This window comes from Myxocyprinus asiaticus, chromosome 46 (genome assembly GCF_019703515.2).
Source record: "Myxocyprinus asiaticus isolate MX2 ecotype Aquarium Trade chromosome 46, UBuf_Myxa_2, whole genome shotgun sequence".
In the NCBI taxonomy this organism is placed as follows: domain Eukaryota; kingdom Metazoa; phylum Chordata; class Actinopteri; order Cypriniformes; family Catostomidae; genus Myxocyprinus; species Myxocyprinus asiaticus.
The window spans coordinates 12,323,286-12,340,899 of record NC_059389.1 but is presented as its reverse complement, the minus strand read 5'-3'; the positions used below and the strand labels follow the sequence as shown (position 1 = coordinate 12,340,899).

At 37.9% G+C, this 17,614-nt stretch overlaps 1 protein-coding gene across 3 annotated transcripts in view; it reads right to left on the bottom strand.

Annotated features, from left to right (window-relative positions):
- Window positions 1-12,128: 12,128 nt before the first annotated feature.
- The window catches only part of LOC127435626 (UPF0606 protein KIAA1549L-like), a 78,821-nt gene continuing 73,335 nt past the window's right edge, over window positions 12,129-17,614 (bottom strand). For 2 of the 3 annotated variants that reach the window (XM_051689220.1, XM_051689222.1), the window contains 4 exons: window positions 16,886-16,983; window positions 16,409-16,548; window positions 15,349-15,506; window positions 12,129-14,921 (listed from right to left, as the gene is read on the bottom strand). In XM_051689220.1, the coding sequence (XP_051545180.1) occupies window positions 14,892-14,921; window positions 15,349-15,506; window positions 16,409-16,548; window positions 16,886-16,983 (426 nt within the window). In that variant the 3' untranslated portion in view covers window positions 12,129-14,891. The remainder of the gene's footprint in view (window positions 14,922-15,348; window positions 15,507-16,408; window positions 16,549-16,885; window positions 16,984-17,614) is intronic. The other variant, XM_051689221.1, reaches the window with a different exon arrangement.

The window sequence follows — 17,614 nt, the reverse complement described above, 5'->3', positions numbered from 1 at the left end:
AACAATTGTTTACAGACAGATTATTTCATTTTTAATTGACTATAGCACAATTCCAGTGGGTCAAAATTTTACATTCACAAAGTTAACTGTGCCTTTAAACAGCTTGGAAAATTCCAGAAAATGATGTCAAGCCTTTAGGCAATTAGCCAATTAGCTTCTGATAGACTAACTGAAGTCAATTGGAGGTTTTCTATGTGACTGCATTGTGTGTGAGTGGATTTCCATGTGCCTACCTTCAAACTCAGTGCCTCTTTGCTTGACATCATGGGAAAATAAAAAAAAATCAGCCAAGACCTCAGAAAATAAATTGTGGACCTCCACAAGTCTGGTTCATCCTTGGGAGCTATTTCCAAATGCCTGAAGGTACCACATTCATCTGTACAAACAATAGTACACAAGTATAAACACCATAGGACCACACAGCCATCATACCGCTCATGAAGAAGGTGCATTCTGTCTCCTAGAGATGAACGTAGTTTGGGGTGAAAAGTGCAAATCAATCCCAGAACAACAGCAAAGGACCTTGTGCAGATGCTGGAAGAAACAGGTAGACAAGTATCTATATCCACAGTAAAACAAGTCCTATATCGACATAACCTGAAAGGCTGCTCAGCAAGGAAGAAGCCAATGCTCCAAAACGGCCATAAAAAAGCCAGACTACAGTTTTCAAGTGCACATGGGGACAAAGATCTTACTTTTTGGAGAAATTTCCTCTAGTCTGATGAAACAAAAATGCCACTTTTTGACAATAATTACCACCGTTATGTTTAGAGGAAAAAGGGTGAGGCTTGCAAGCTGAAGAACACCATCCCAACCATGAAGCATGGGGGTGGCAGCATCATGTTGTGGGGGTGCTTTGCTGCAGGAGGGACTGGTGCACTTCACAAAATAGATGGCATCATGAGGAAGGAAAGTTATGTGGATATATCGAAATAACATCTCAAGACATCAGCCATGAAGTTAAAGCTTGTTCGCAAATGGGTCTTCCAAATGGACAATGACCCCAAGCATACCTCCAAAGTTGTGGCAAAATGGCTTAAGGACAACAAAATCAAGGTATTGGAGTGGCCATCACAAAGTCCTGACCTCAATCTGATAGAAAATTTGTGGGCAGAACTGAAAAAGCACGTGCGAGCATGGAGGCCTACAAACCTGACTCAGTTACAACAGTTCTGTCTGGAGGAATGGGCCAAAATTCCAGCAACTTATTGTGATAAAATTGTGGAAGGCTACCCAAAACGTTTGACCCAAGTTAAACAATTTAAAGGCAATGCTGCCAAAAACTAACAAATTGTATGTAAACTTCTGACCCAATGGAATGTGATGAAAAAAAAAAAAAAAAAGCTGAAATAAATAATTCCCTCTACTATTATTCTGACATTTCACATTCTTAAAAGTAGTGATCCTAACTGACCTAAGACAGGGAATGATTTCTTTGATTAAATTACAGAAATTGTGAAAAACTGAGTTTAAATGTATTTGGCTAAGATGAATGTAAATTTCTGACTTCAAATGTATGTGACTGAAAACATACTTTTGTTTTTGATTTAGGTTTAGTTCACTGAATACTTATGCTTAATTTTACCGACCCCAAAAGGCAAAAAGCAGTAGTATTTTGTCAATTTTAAGTTATTACCAAAATAATGGGACTCTATCTGTCTTGTTAAAAGACTGTGTTGGCTCAACTATGCTCAGATTCAGGGAAAACGAAGACTAATTTTATAATCCAGTGTAAATATTTCAGTGTTGGTGTATCATTTGGCTTTGTAGGGTAAATGGTAAATTATTGGTATGTTTATTTTTATTCTGTTGTTGGTCTAGTAATACTGTCGAACATATTTGTGCATTTGAGTTGTATTGAAAACTACACAAATGAGTGGCATTCACATATAATAAATGAACTATGTGTAGAGAAAGTCAGCATCTTCACTGTGTTTCTGTTGTTTCGTCTAACCTTAAACTGCACCACACTTAAGATTGAAACAGTACACTACAGCAACTTAAACACAATATTCACCAAAACTAGGCTGTTAATGGCATGCATGACATTTAACTCAACCAACATCTGCTTAATAAACTACCCATACACAATGTCCTAACCTAATGGCAACAACACACGTAAAAAGGTATTTTTTCTATGGTAATCAGAGTTTTTGTCCTAACCAGCAGTGATGAGCGGTACATTCTATTGATTGCTTGTTTTCTATTTTCGTCATTGCTGAGGTAACTCCGTCCACTGTGAACTGGTACTGGTCCACAAACTTAAAATAAAAAAAGACTGGGCATAGAAATGCATAAATACTTCGACTACAATCTCTTCAGACATGTTTAGTAAGTTCTGTTCTCTGTTTTGTGTGCAGCTGTGTTGTGTTCTGTTCTGTTGTAGCTGTCGCTGTGGAGGACCTGTTTTTAGATAAACAAAATAATTTTTCGCTTGAACGGCCAATGTCGCGAGGGGGCTGTGTGAACTGTTGCTCTCATGCCATATCGTGAATATGCACAGGAGATCAACAGTCAGTGAACATTTTCACTAAATAATATATTCAATTTCAGTTTGTTTCTCACCAGACCTTATCGTATGCTTTCATAACAATCATGAGTCTCATTGAATAATTTATTAGACTTCTGAATTATACTTTTGAATTCTTTTGAAGCTTGAAGCATCTATCATGATCTATAACTCTGCAAAAAAAATGTAATGGCATCTATGCTAACATTATTCTATTTGTTTCCATGTCTCAACCTCGGGATTCATATCCCAAGATTACCAGAGCCGGACAGATCCAGCTCCATTCCTGCTTGGTGTCGGACTCCACTGCTACGTGTCGCTAAATGATGATGACAAACTACAGCCAGTGCTAGCCAGACATCACTTCAGTCTTTTACGACAGACTTCAGAGGATGAACTGATGCCAACTCCAACTATAAGACACTGGATACTTCATGCCACTGACTAAACCTTGGATTTAGGATGGACCCCATCGAACCTCACCGTAATGGCCTGCCGGTTGAACTGTGATGCACCTCATTAATCTCTGCCTACATCACCTTTGTCTCTTGATGGACTACACTCTTGAAATGGAATATATAGACTATCAATTAATTACCAACAAAAGCCTTCATCAGCCAACTAATAAAGAACAATGCATCTATGTGAACTTCTTCAGTTAATCCAGGATGGACTTCAAAGACAATAGTCATTAATCGTACAGTTCATACAAAATCTTTGTTTAAACACTGGACATTAACACTTACTTAGTTTACAAATTTTAAACCATGATTTGCACTGCACATAAATAACAAATATTGGCATTATATTCATGCTGTTTAGCCAGAGGGGAACTGGCCCCCACAGTGAGCCTGGTTTCTCCCAAGGTTATTTTTCTCCAATAACCAACATCTTATGGAGTTTTGTGTTCCTTGCCACAGTCACCTTCAGCTTGCTCACAAGGGTTCTAAATAAAAATATTATTTAATTATTTATATTTATAATGTAATTTTTATACACATATTTAATCAAACTACATAATGATGACTCTAAGACTTTATAGATATTACAGTTTAATTTTCTGTTAATGCATGATTTTCTGTAAAGCTGCTTTGTGTTGTGAAAGTGCTATACAAATAAAAATGACTTTATTTGAATAGGTAGTTACCATAAACAGCCATTTTATGACATAACTGAGCACAACATCTATCTTCTGTAGCCACTTGTCCTATGTAGGGTTGTGGGTAGTGCTGGAGTCTACCCCAGCTGTCTCAGGCAGAAGGCAGGGAAACACCCTGGACAGATGGCAAGTCCATCACAGGGATAACACACACAGACATACACATTCTCACTTTCACGTACAGGTGGTTTATAGTTTCCAATTCATTTGACCTGCATATTTTTGGACTGTGGGGGAAAACAGAGCACCCAGAGGAAACCCACATGAACATGGGGAGAACATGCAAACTCCACAGGGACTCAAACCAGGGACCTTTTTACTGTGAGGCAACAGTGCTACACAATTTCTCCCTTTGTGTTAAGAAAAAGAAAATCATATAGAGTTATAACAACACAGAGATGAGTAAAAAAAATGACAGAATTTTCATTTTTGGGTGAACTATCCCTTCAATAATTATTTATAAAACAATAATTTAATCATTATTAGTAATTAGTAATAATTTTTTAAACAAAGCTGTTCTGTTAAAATAGAACAGCTATTCTTGTCCTAGAGAACACAAAATACTCATATATTCACAGCCATAGAACACTGCAGGCTGTTGTGTCTCACATTAGTGAAGAGTAATCATTTTTAAATGTATACCTGCATTGCTATTATGGCACTTCAGGGTATTCAGAGGAGTGTGAGGGAAAAGATAAGAGAAATCGACAGACTGTACGTCTGTCAGACTGCTGATGCTGCACTCCGTACATTATGCTGCAGTCCCGTCACTTCCCCAGTTTATTTGCACGAGGTGCAGACGTGGTCAATCAGTAACAAGCATGTAAATGACTGCCGTCATTGTCATGCAAGAGAGTCTGAATACAATGTATCACCACTATTGTTGGTGTGGCTGGAATGTTAGGAGAAATGTAAGGAGAAACATCTAAGAAAAGAACACCTTGGTCAGTGTTGTTTGGGAAAGGAACGACCGGGAAGAAAAAGAAAGTCCCAAGACTGATCTTGCAAAAAATCTATGACAGGAGCGTTTCAACCTCCACACTTTTTTATTTATTTAGGCTTCACACATTGACTGTGATGTGTGCATATTCCTGCATGAGCAAAGTTTTATGTGCACGGATGAGCCAAAACATTATGACCACCTGCCTAATATGCTGTTGGTCCTTCACGTGGCACCAAAACAGCATCAACCCACAGAGGCATAGACTCTACAAGACCCCTGAAGATGTCCTTTGGTATACGGCACCAAGACATAAGGAGCAGATCCTTCAAGTCCTGTAAGTTGCAAGGTGGAGCCGCCGTGGATCGGATTTGTTGGTCCAACACATCCCACAGATGCTATCGTATTGAGATCTGGAGAATTTGGAGGCCAGGGCAACACCTTGAACTCTTCATCATGTTCCTCAAACCATTCCCAAACAATGAGTGCAGTGTGGCAGGGCGCATTATCCTGCTGAAAGAGGCCACTGCCATCAGGGAATACCACTCTGGCATGTACCTGGTCTGCAACGATGTTTAGGTATGTGGCACGTGTCAAATTGACATCCACATGAATGGCTGGACCCAGGGTTTCCCAGCAAATGGCGCACACATACACGGCCTCGGACCACTGTCGGTAGGTACTCACCACTGCTGACCGGAAGTACCCCACAAGCCTTGCCGTTTCAGAGATGCTCTGACCCAGTTGTCTGGCCATAACAATTTGGCCTTATAAAAGTCAGTCAGGTCTTTACTCCTGCCCATTTCTCCTACATTCAACATGTTGACTATGAGAACTGATTGTTCACCTATCATCTAATCTACCCAGACCTTGACATGTGGCCTTGTTAGGAGATGATCAATGTTATTCGCTTCACCTGCGAGTGATCATAATGTTTTGGCACTTTGGTGTAAATTAGGGAAATGGCAAAATCAGTAAAATGTTATGTTGATAGATCTGAATTTTGGAGATTAGGCGATTTGATCTCCGAAAACTAAAATCAAATAATCATCTTCTGTTTTCTCCTCTTAGAACAAACACAAATACATATCCAATCAAATGCTAAAGAAACATGGCTCCCAGCAGACACAAAGCAATTCCTAATTCATGAAAGCCGCTGTCAATCAAATAAGAAAAACTCTTCCCTGAGCAAGCCAAATTTATGCAAAAATTTTATGATTTGAAAACATTCTCACATACCTCTTCTTTTCCTCTAGTTTCTAATTCCCTCTCCATCACCTTCGAAGACATTTCTCCTCCCCACTCCTTTCCAGACCCTCATTACGTCCTTCCACAATTTAATCAGAGTCGTAGCTCTGCCAGGTATATTGAACTATAATTATAGCCCTGCTCTCTTATTAGCAAATGAGACTTTGGTAATGACCCTTCTGAGAGAATCCAGATGTAATTACTTCTGCCCAATAAGGCATCTATATGAGCTTAGCACACCTCTTGCCCTTGCACAAACGGCCCATAAGCCGTGATCTACTGTAGATTACTGAGAAGATGTGTTGTGTTGTAGAAAGGAGATCTGATGCAGGTTACAGCACACCAATATATACATTAATTCAGACTTTGTTCCAATTCGGTACCACTAATGAGAGATTTTCAGGGCCCTGACTCAAGCAAGAACACTTGACTCTGTGTGTAATTAGAACTAAGAACTCTATGCCGTTGATGTTTAAAATTTGACAGCATTCTGATAAGATCCCATGTTACTTTCTTAGTCATCAAGAGATCCATTGATTCAGCTTACATCTGACTAGTGGTGCGCAGTGCTAGAAAATGACTCGCGTGACACCTTGTCCAAACAGGGTCTATCGGGAGTAGTATGGTTTTTAGTATTTTGTATTAAATGGTTTTTACCTTATATAGCACATCATTTTTTGCTTGCATTTAGGGAGACCGGGGCTAGTTGTCACACATTTTACTCCAGCAAATATTTATGGGAGTAGATTTATCAATATTGATCTATATCAATGGGCCAATGACAAGATGCTCATTGTTTTGTCCAGATGTATTAAATAATTTAAAAAGATACATAAAAAATGCTATATACACAAAACAATTACTTGACTACACGTGTCTTAACCAGACACATGTTTTTAATTTCTGAGATCAAAGTCATTTTGATGTTTTTTCTTGGGCTTAAAGTAAAAAATGTCATGTGGTCTAACCATCCAACCTAACCATTAATAGAAAGTTATTAAATGTTAAAATTCTTTAATCTTTTTTTTTCTTTGGCATGAGTAGTGCAGAATAATCTTTTATTTAAAGAAAAGCAAAAAATCAGTTAAACAATTTTGTCCACTAAAGCAAAGTCATGTGGTGTAACCAACACGTATATAGGCATTTTGTTGTATATGTTAACAAAAAACATAGACCCTAAACAATTTTGTTTTTGAAATCTTCTTGATATTCTTGACTCAAAAATTCATGATATTTGTACAAAAATATATATTTAGATTTTTACCTTGAAAAATGTGTTTAAAAACTTTTTTGTATTTTTTATTAATGATTAAGTTGTGCATACTCATGCATTCAATGTGCAATGAAAGTATTTAAATACATTTTACTTGATGTTTACACCACATTTTTGAAGTAATTAAATTTTTTTTTTTTTTTTTTTTTAGAAAATGCTGTTTTTCAAAAATGTATAAAACCAAACTGGACACAAAGATCACATTTCTATAAAATTGTGTTTAAAACTAGATTTTTAAAAGTTCTCTCATTTTTATCACCTCGGACAACCTGATTTGTCTGTGACCCCAATACAACACGCAACAACTTGCTCCCACCTGACATTACCAAATGCACATGGAAAGGGGAAAAACTCTCCCTTTGACTCAAACAGCGAATAAAGAAGTGATTGATGACCAACACTTTTGCTAAACACCTCTATATCAATTATACATCCAAGATAAAACTGTTATGGTAAACATGGTGGGATACTGTAGCTGTGGACATCAGGCAAATTGTAGCAGAAAAGCATAGATGGCTCATCTCTGGACTTTAGCTAATGGTAACAATGCTGCATTTAGTGTATTTGTAGAATGGTTGTGAAGCACACAGTTTCTTATTTCAAAGGATTCAAAGATATTAGTGGGTGTTGATGAAGCCTTGTGTCTTTGAGGAGAACATTGATGAGGTGTCAGTTCATTAGGGTCATTGTTCTAAGTCTACAAAGAGCTGGCATGGGGCATCTGAAACATAGATTCACCCTCCACCTACTCATCTTGCAGTAAGCTCCTTATTTTACACCGCTACCCTGTAGAGCCGTTCATTACAGCTTGGCTGAGGTATAACATTAGCATCACCACCGGATTATGACTGCAGCCTCCCCGAGTCCTTGAGTTTGTTTCTGATAAGTGTTTGTCTGGTATTTTTAATGATCTTGTTTAGTGTTGGGGAAGTTATTTTAAAACTGTAACTTACCAAGTTACAAGCATCTTGTAATTTAGGCCACGTCCACTCCACACTAATAAGTTTTCATTTGAAAGCACATTTATTTTGCCATGTTTCTGCCCTTCATCCAAACAGCTGACGCCATTGATTGAGTAACATTGTTGGGTGGGGTCTAAGCGGTTCGCTCAAAACAAACACACTCATTTTTATAACACCACAGAAACAGTGTTTACAGTTTTCGAGACAATTAACCTAGTAATGGTTTATTTAAAATTGTCTCTGCATATTAAGCTGGAATAGAAGAAAGTACTTTAACACTGAAAAAGTCACATATTTCAGCTTTAAAACGTGTTGCGAGACACCTAAGTTATAAACTATTTGTGGCACTGCGCCTAACTTTTTTAGCACAAGGACGAGTACGGTGTGAATGGCCCCTAATGCTACGGAAAAACATAGTTGATTTGGTAGCAAAGAATGACCCCATGGATGCACAGAAACGGCATCTGTGAGCAGTTTTAATACCAAGAATAAAATGTCAAAACTGTGTGTGTCCTGACGGATAACGCTTGTGTCTGTGACAACCATAGGCTCTGCAAACAGCAAGGTGGTGTAATACTGTACCTGGTTACCTGAAGAGAAATATCCATAGCATTCCCATTTGCCTGAATGGTAGCTGGTGGCTGACTGCAAAACAAAGGTGGCAGCATTTAAATGTCATACATCCTGACAACCTGCCAAACCTTCCCTGGTAACAACCTGTTGGTTCTAACAATGGGTGGGGTGAGTTTTTGGAAAACCTGTTCGGAAAAAGTTAAAATTATTTATAATTCTGTTTGATGCCGAAGTTGTGTAGAAATCGCTTTCAGCAGCTTTAAAAGCAGTTTTCCAAATATTTGAGGATAGATTTTGGATATGGCAATGAAGCACTTCCTTAGGTTCTTTTAAGGTTGCCCAGTTTAGTCATATGCTCTTCAAAAACTAAACACATTTTGCATTTGCATATCCCTTAGCAGCTCGTGGGGAGTTACAATCCCCCCCCCCCCAAGAAAATCAATCTGTGGGTTTCTACAAAAATAAGCAAATTTTACATGTCCTGAGGTAGTAGATTTTGAAGCAAATAGATTATAAGCTTCCAAAATAGTTCAATTATTAAATATTCAAAAGAGCTGCAATATACCACAGGGATCACAACACAAAATAAGCATTTGGTGGTGTGGTTTTTAGCCAACGTAAAGAGTTTCTGGGGTGCAGCAAATTAGTGTGGTGCAAAATGAAGGCGCTTGAGATAAATATGCAGTTATGCTCCTGGCATATTTTAAAATATAAACATTTTAGGATATTACTACTACTTATTCCCCTATCTACATTCCCACTCTAATCCAAGAGCCATACGATGCCTCGGGTACCCAAATTTAGTCATTTTTCTCCCCATTTTAAAAAATGCATGTTTCCATCCACATTATAGCTTTATTAATTTAGAATCACTTTAGCTTTAGCCATATTTAGTTCACTTAAGCTGCATTTGTTTCTCTCCTGGTGGAGACGAAAATCCTCAGAGTGGCTGATACCCTCCACTCTGATACCCTGATTGCTGAGTGTTGTGCAATTCCCATTTGTTTGCCTTTCAGTGACTGCACATAAATTACTAAAAGAGGTGATTAAACATCTCTTATTACACCAGGCCTTCAAGGCAGTCCGTATGAGCTGAGCTAGCAAGCCTGAAAGGGCTCCAAACACTTATTTACATCCTTGACAACAGTGCAAGATTTGTATACAGCCCTAATGAAAAGCTGCTGCTCAGTCTGTCCGTGGGCAGAGTCACAGTCAAAAGCCAGCCAAGCTTTGGGGACAAACATCTTTGCTACAAAGATCAGCTTAACCAGCATGCAATTCCCATGCTGGTTAGTTCTGGTTTTGGTGCTGGTCTAGCTGGTGGACCAGCATGATCTTTCTTATGAAGCTGGTTAAGCTAGTTTAAAAGCCTGGTAGGGTCACCAGCACACCAGCATCCCTTGTTGGGGGACCAGCACCCAAAACTCAACATAAGCTGGTGACCAGCAATCCTGGTCTTTTTTAGAAGGGTGGCCAAAGGATCAGCAAGCAAGGGAAAGGTGCCACTGTAGAATGGTCCATGGTGGCTTTTTGACAGACCTTAGCCCTTGAGTCTGTATATATTCCATTTTGTCTTTATGATAGAAGTGAAATAGGGTATCTGGGACAGAGGGATCAGGACACCTAGGCCCTAGACAGCTGTCTTCTTTGCCTCAGTAGAGAGTGATTTTGAACACTGTACGTAGGTGGCAGTTCCGTGCGTCATTCAAATAGTGCTCATCACACAGCACACACGTGAGACTCGACTCGCAACTGATTTCAATAGAGGTGATGTGAGAGGAACAATGCGATACTCTGAGCATTAATACTCATAGTACACATACATATTGGGTAAAATAGTCAAAATTCTATGATATTAAACCATTTTATCAATACTTTTCAGTATTGAATGTATTAGAAGTATATTTATAATCCAATTTTCTCTCGCTTCGTCCACCATCTTGAATTTTATTTTTCCACCGAGCTCATCACGGTGTATTCTAGGAAACAAATGATGCTACCTTAAAATTAGTCCAAAATTATGTATCTTATGAGGCAGTATAATTAAGATACCTATGTTTTGAAAGAGCCTTCCCATCGGGAGCACACATATGGTGTTCTCCAGAGGAAGCTCACTAGGTTTTGGAACAGACCCCTTATCTCAGATTTCTTGGCCCATAACAAGCAAGTTTGTGTTAATTTTACCGTATTCTCGTCAAAAACATCTTAAAAGAGCTTAAGATGGTCAGGCTGCTCTAGATTACTGTTTTTAGAGGGTTTTGATGCAGCTGTCAGCTGGTTAGACTGGGTGACCAGCTGGCCGGCCAGCAAAACCAATTGAAGACTATCTTGGGCCAGGCTGAAAGACCACCTAGACCAGCTCAGACCACCAATATTTCATACAATAAAGCCCCTAATTAATTTTAGCAAACTGTGTAAGAGTGATTCCTCGGGGCTGTTTTGTGGCCATTAAACTAAATGATTGCCACTTTTTGTGGCCTGTAGTCTTGCATAAAGGAAGCCATTTGGCTTGTATTATGACAAAAAATCAATTTACTCTATGTAGCTTTACCAACAGTGTCAGGTGAACTTTGATTAGTGCTTTAAATCCAGGCAGACATTAGAGAGAGACAGGGGCCTCGTCCCCAGCAGTGATGGATGTGACTCATGTGGCTTTGAATGGCTATGCTGTTTGAGATAATGGGACGGAGACAAGATCGAAGTAGACAGGGCACTTTTACCCCCAGGCAGCATTCTGCGGCATGAGGGAGGCTTGGCTCAGACATACTGACATCCCCCTTGGCCAGTCCTCAAGTCAGGCCTATGAAAGACACCTTGGCAGGTAGAGAATGCGAGTGAATGAATCCCCTCAGGGGACAAGGATGGAAGCAAGAGATGACACATAAATATCTAAAGCGATGGCCAAATAGAATGCAAGGCTATAGTAAAGATCTCTACAAAATGTGTTTTAAAGCAGAGTTAGGGGCCATAATGAATTTTACAAAGTGAATAAAAGCCATTCCATCAATGCCTGGAATGATTTTGGTGTGGACTGAAGAAAGCTTTTGCTGGAGTGAAGGACTTAAAATGAAGGTCTTGAGCTGCTCTCTAGTGGACGGAGTGTGAAAAGCTAAACAAATTTAGGCACAAAGGGTTGCACCAACTTCAACTAGTTTTTTGGGGGGTTTTTTATACTGGAGATGTTGTTTTGAGTTCTGAGAATGTTTTCATATTACAATGAACTCTTATCTCATGATAAGATCAAGAATTGATTACTTATGATATCACACAGGTTAAATATTTTGATTAAAAAACAAATCTAAAAATAAGGCCTAAAATGCTGTGTCATTTTTAATCTGTTCATTTATATGAATTGTCCAAGCCAAGTGATTCACTTGAATGAAGCAAACTTCCCAATGCTACACATGGGGGTGATGATCGTTTAAATACGAAACGATTCACTAGAATGAATCGAATATCGAACATGTTAAATGGAACGATATAAACCATTTTTAAATGATCAAATCTTAGTTTTTATTAGAACTGATTCAGTGTAACCCACATAAATGAGTCTTTCAAAGTATTAAACCAAGATTATAATGATGGTTATTATCACTGTACATTATGCTAAGGAAAATAATAAGGAAAGAAAAGACAGATAGAATTTTTAAAACAAATATTGTTTTTACAGTAATGAAGGGAAAATTTACAGGACATCTGGCAAGTTGTTTAGTGTTGTATAAGTAGGAAAAATCTCAACATCTTATTTGTTATGATGATGTACACATAATGAATATTACACAATTGTTTCACATAGTTTTACAATGAGGCATTTTTTTTTAAGCATAATATTTTACACTGGTAACCATTTTAGAAGAATGTCCTCAGTTGTTGGCCAAAAAGGGTAATTCAATTAATATAAAAATATTAAAAGAAAAAACTTTAAAAAGGAACAATTAAGTGATAGTTAAGATATTTGCACATCCCCCGCAGCAACATAGTTAAACCGAAAGGACAACATTCTTCAATTCAACAAAAATCAAACATTTGTGGCATTTATAATAATTTACACAACACTTTATGTATGCTTTAGCAATTTTCATAATCTGATTATGTCATTGTGACATTTAATATATTCCAATGCAGTCATTCTGCGAATGTGCCTTAACAAAAATGGTTGTACATTAACAGATAGCGTCTATGGGATACTTCTGCTGTGTTGTCGCTGTTTTTGTTTTTGTTTTGTTTTTTACAATAGAAATCCTTTCTATAACTGCCCCAAAAAATATGGGTCTTGCTTCACATACAAAGCCCTTATGATTCATATGTCCAGACTACATGCATTAGAATCATTCTCATAAGAACACATGCCAAATGTTACATCTGTAACACTGTACTTGGATGCAACTTGGAATTTGAGTCATATTATGGTACAATTTTAATTGGATTTAATTTGATCATTGTGTAATGTACTCTAAATCTGATTTCAAGTCGATTTTGGTGTATGCTGTATATTTAAACATTTTATCTAGATTTTGCTATCTGATATAAATATTTATATTTTGGTGCCTTTTATGAATAAGGCAACAAAATAGAAACGCATTTTAGTTACTCTTTAAGTACTTACAAAAAGGCTACTGAAAATATGAATCCCTCTCAAAGTTTAGCCCTCATTTTGGCATCTGGGTTTGTTAACTAAACCATAATGGCTATCTTCCCACATCATACCTAAACTCTCAAAACATGATTCATGCCTTTCATGAATGGCTGTGCATTGTGAAACACTTTAAAACGGCATAAACCATTGCATTTCCGAGAGAAAGAAAAAGCATATACTATTTTTGCTTGAACACATTGTGACTACAGTAGATACAGTACAGGATGTCACATCCCTCCAAACTATAAACTTATTTTACACCATTCATTGTCATCATTTTTACGTAAGCCATATGGAGTGCACAAGAAGAATCACCTGCAATAACCTTTTCTATAAAAATGCATGAATGAGAGCAAAAGACAGATACGCATTTATGAAGCTAAGATTGCCCAAGATGGGGGAAAAAAACATGTTTTAGTTTTACATTATTAGTAACTTGGTGTTTAAATCACATAAAAACACCTGTACAACATACAACACTGTTTCTTAATTTGAAAAAGCTTTAAGAAAAACACAGTTTTGGCCAGTAAGACAACCTGCTGTTTGCTCAACATGGTTGCTTGCTTCAAGGACAGGTTGTGATTTACCATTGGGGACGTTAATTATTAACGGGTGCTGTATCCTGCCGAGGCTGGCAGGTGAGGTTATGGATTACAGGTCTGGTTGGCTGTTCAACTAAGCTCTGAGTTGGGTTAGGGCTGCTGTATCAGTCATTTACAGCATCTAATTAACATATTGCCTTCAGTATAAGGCCAAGTTTTCTAACTTGAATAATACAGTGGACCCAAAAAGCATTAATGGACACTTAAGCCCAATTTAAAAATGTATGAATGTTATTGCATTAAACACAGAAAATTAAACCAATAAATCAACAGATTTACAGTTCAAAATTAAGACAAAAATTATTTGGACACTTTCTGGTTTGTAAATGTTAGTGAGGTAGTGTGATGAACTATATTTATTTATTTATGTTTATGCATTTGGCAGATGCTTTTATCCAAAGCAACTTACAGTGCCCTAATTACAGGGACAATCCCCCTGGAGCAACCTGGAGTTAAGTGCCTTGCTCAAGGACACAGTGTTGGTGGCTGTGGGGATTGAACCAACAACCTTTGGCTTACCAGTTCAGTGCTTTAGTCCACTACGCCGCCACCACCACTCCAGCTACACCTGTGTTTACTCTGTTTGGACACCTGTGTGGACTTAAGGGGAACTGACTTCATACATCATACAGTAAAAGTTACCCATTGGTTAAATGTAACTAAATATAGTTAGTTCTGAAAAAAAGTCTGGCATAATTTGTTTGCAGATGTCACTTGGTTTGATATTTTGTTCATAATACAATGTAATTCATACATTTTTACATATGGCTTTAAGTTATCCAGATACTTTTGGGCATGAATGTTTATAGACTTCTATTCTAATTTAAACCATGACCCAATAATACCCATAAAATGTAATCAGAATTAAATGAGTAGCATTTCTCCGATAATTGATAAATCCATATGTGGCATGTGGAATTAGGTAACAAAATAAAACTCTAAAATATCCTAAATTTCAGTGTCTGGTCAATATCAGAAATGAATCCAATTCAGCAGATGGTTTCCAGATGACACTGGTTCTGTGAGACATTTTGAAAGAAAAAGAAAAACTTTAGATAAGACAACAAAGACAATCCAAATTAATAAATGCTCACTGTTCATGCTTTGAGGACTGTAACCAGATATGAAGGTAATATCCTAAAGGCTAAAGTATACTTTGGTCCTGCATTTGTATAAGTCTTCAGGAATACAAGACATCTTTATGGGTCAAAACTCCTGAAGAGAAATAGTCCAGTAACTCATAGCGGTCATAGTGTGCTTGCATCAACTGCCTGTCTATAAACGCAGTCAAATTAAGTATATTTGAGATGCTAGCTTTTGACTGTACGCAGATGCTAAGAGTTCATGACAAAACCGAAGTATACTTTGGGCTTAAGGTGACAATTTAATACCACATGTTGGCTAACTTTAGGCTTATAGAGAACTGTACAGAGACACAGAGCTTGCCTTTACCGTGTCATTCCACTGACGTGGAAGGTCTTCTGGCTCTGGAGGGTATGACATCCAAGAGGGACTCCGGTAGGAGGACGGTGGAGACAGGACAAAGTAGTCAGAGTAGCCAGGGCGGTTGGCAGATATGGCATATACTGCTGTCATTGGGTTTCCTGCAAACAGTTGGAAATGTGTTTTGTAATGACACCTAAACACTTAATACATGTTCCATTAAATATATATATATATATATATATATATATATATATATATATATATATATATATATATATATATATATATATATATATATACATACATATACACACTATATGGCCAAAAGTTTGTGGACACCATATGTGCTTGATGAACATTTGATTTCAAAACCTTAGACATCAATTTCCCCCTTTGGTGCAATAACAACTTCCACTCTTCTGGGAAGGCTTTCCACTATACTATATGTAATAACATGGCTGCAGGGATTTGCTCTCATTCAGACACAAGGCTATCAGTGAGCTCAGGAACTGATGTTGGTCGATGGGGCCTGACTTACAGTTGCTGTACCAGTTCACCCCAAAAGTGATCAGTGGGGTTCAGGTCTGGGCTTTGTGCAGGCCAGTCAATTTCTTCCACGCCAGACACAGTAAACCATTTCTTTATGGACACCCCTTTGTTCACAGGGGCATTGTCATGCTGGAACAGAAAAGGGCTATCCCCAAACAGCTACCACAAATTTGGAAGCACACAAAGCCCAAGCCATTACATAAAGAAACATTAAGATGTTTCTTTACTGGATTTAATGGAGTAACCAAATTCGTTAATTAGAAGGGGGTGACCACAAACTTTTGGCCATATAGTGTATATATATATATATATATATATATATATAAGTGTATCATTAAAGCTTTAAAGAGTATACTTAATTGTGTCATAACATGATAATGACCCATTTTGTTATTGTATTTTCCCTTTATGGTAACTACTGTACATGGACCAGCATGGTCCATTTTTCTACTTCAAAATAGATCTCCACATTCTGCAAAAACAGTTTACCAAAAACATTGCAGACCCTAACCTGAGTAGCTTGTCATAGACTCGTCCACAGTAACAGCGGGGAAGGGAGCTCGGTTGATTGGCAGATAGGGGGTGCCATTGTGCTGACTCATCTCAGAGGCCTCAGAGACACGAGGCTTCAGACTCATGTCTGGTGTCGACCTGCAACAATAGATGAAGAATTAAATCACAAGTCTTGTTATACTTTGATCACACCACCAGAGGGCAACGCTGGCCAACATCGCCCCAGAACTGCAAAACACACACCAATGCATGACTGTCAGCCACAGTTTTCTCAGAGGACAAAGCATATATACAAATTGAGATTAGTATGTAGGCTTATCTCAATACTGCTGGCACTGTAATGCTTCAATTCTATAAGATATGCATATAGGCAGATTCTGAATGTAAAGACATTTTGAAACAGTAACAGTAATACTATACAAAATACATAATTCCAAATATAAGTACAAGTGTGTATTTATAAGGTTTCTCTTACCGTCTTAGTGAAGTTCCAGGTGGGGCTCCTCCTCTTGGAGGGATGAGAGGTGGTGGGGACCCCAAACCCATATCAGGCAGCTGGGTAAACCTGAATCCCTGCAGAGCCAATCACATCAACTCTTTCACCACAATGACCAATCAAATTTCTTCATAACTACCGCATACTGATATACTGTATTTTTGTAACAAAATGTTTGCTAATAATAATTATATATCACACATATGCACTGAAATTCTTTTTTTTCACATATTCCAGCTAAGCTGGGATCAGACATGATATGGCACCCCTGGAGCAGATAGGGTCTAGGGCCTTGCTCAAGGGCCCAACAGTGGCATCTTGGCAGTGCTGGGGCTTGAACCCCTGACCTTCTGATCAGTAACCCAGAGCCTTAACCACTGAGCCAGTGCTGCCCCTTGATTAAGCTCTACGCTTACTTACTTTTGAAGGCCAGATTAACCAAATAAAAATTCAAAGGTGCCCAAAAATTTGAGTAATTATTAGATCTTAGTACTTTCATTTGCAATCAAACATGTTAAAAGTGATTTCAAAAATGATTTTACACCCTCATGCCATCCCAGACGTGTATGATTTTCTTTCTTCTGCAGAACACAAACGAAGAGTTTTAGAAGAATATATCAGCTCTGTGGGTCCATACAATGCATGTAAATGGTGACCACAATGTAACAAACTTTTCACAATAAAACCTGATATCAGCAGTCTCCTTGG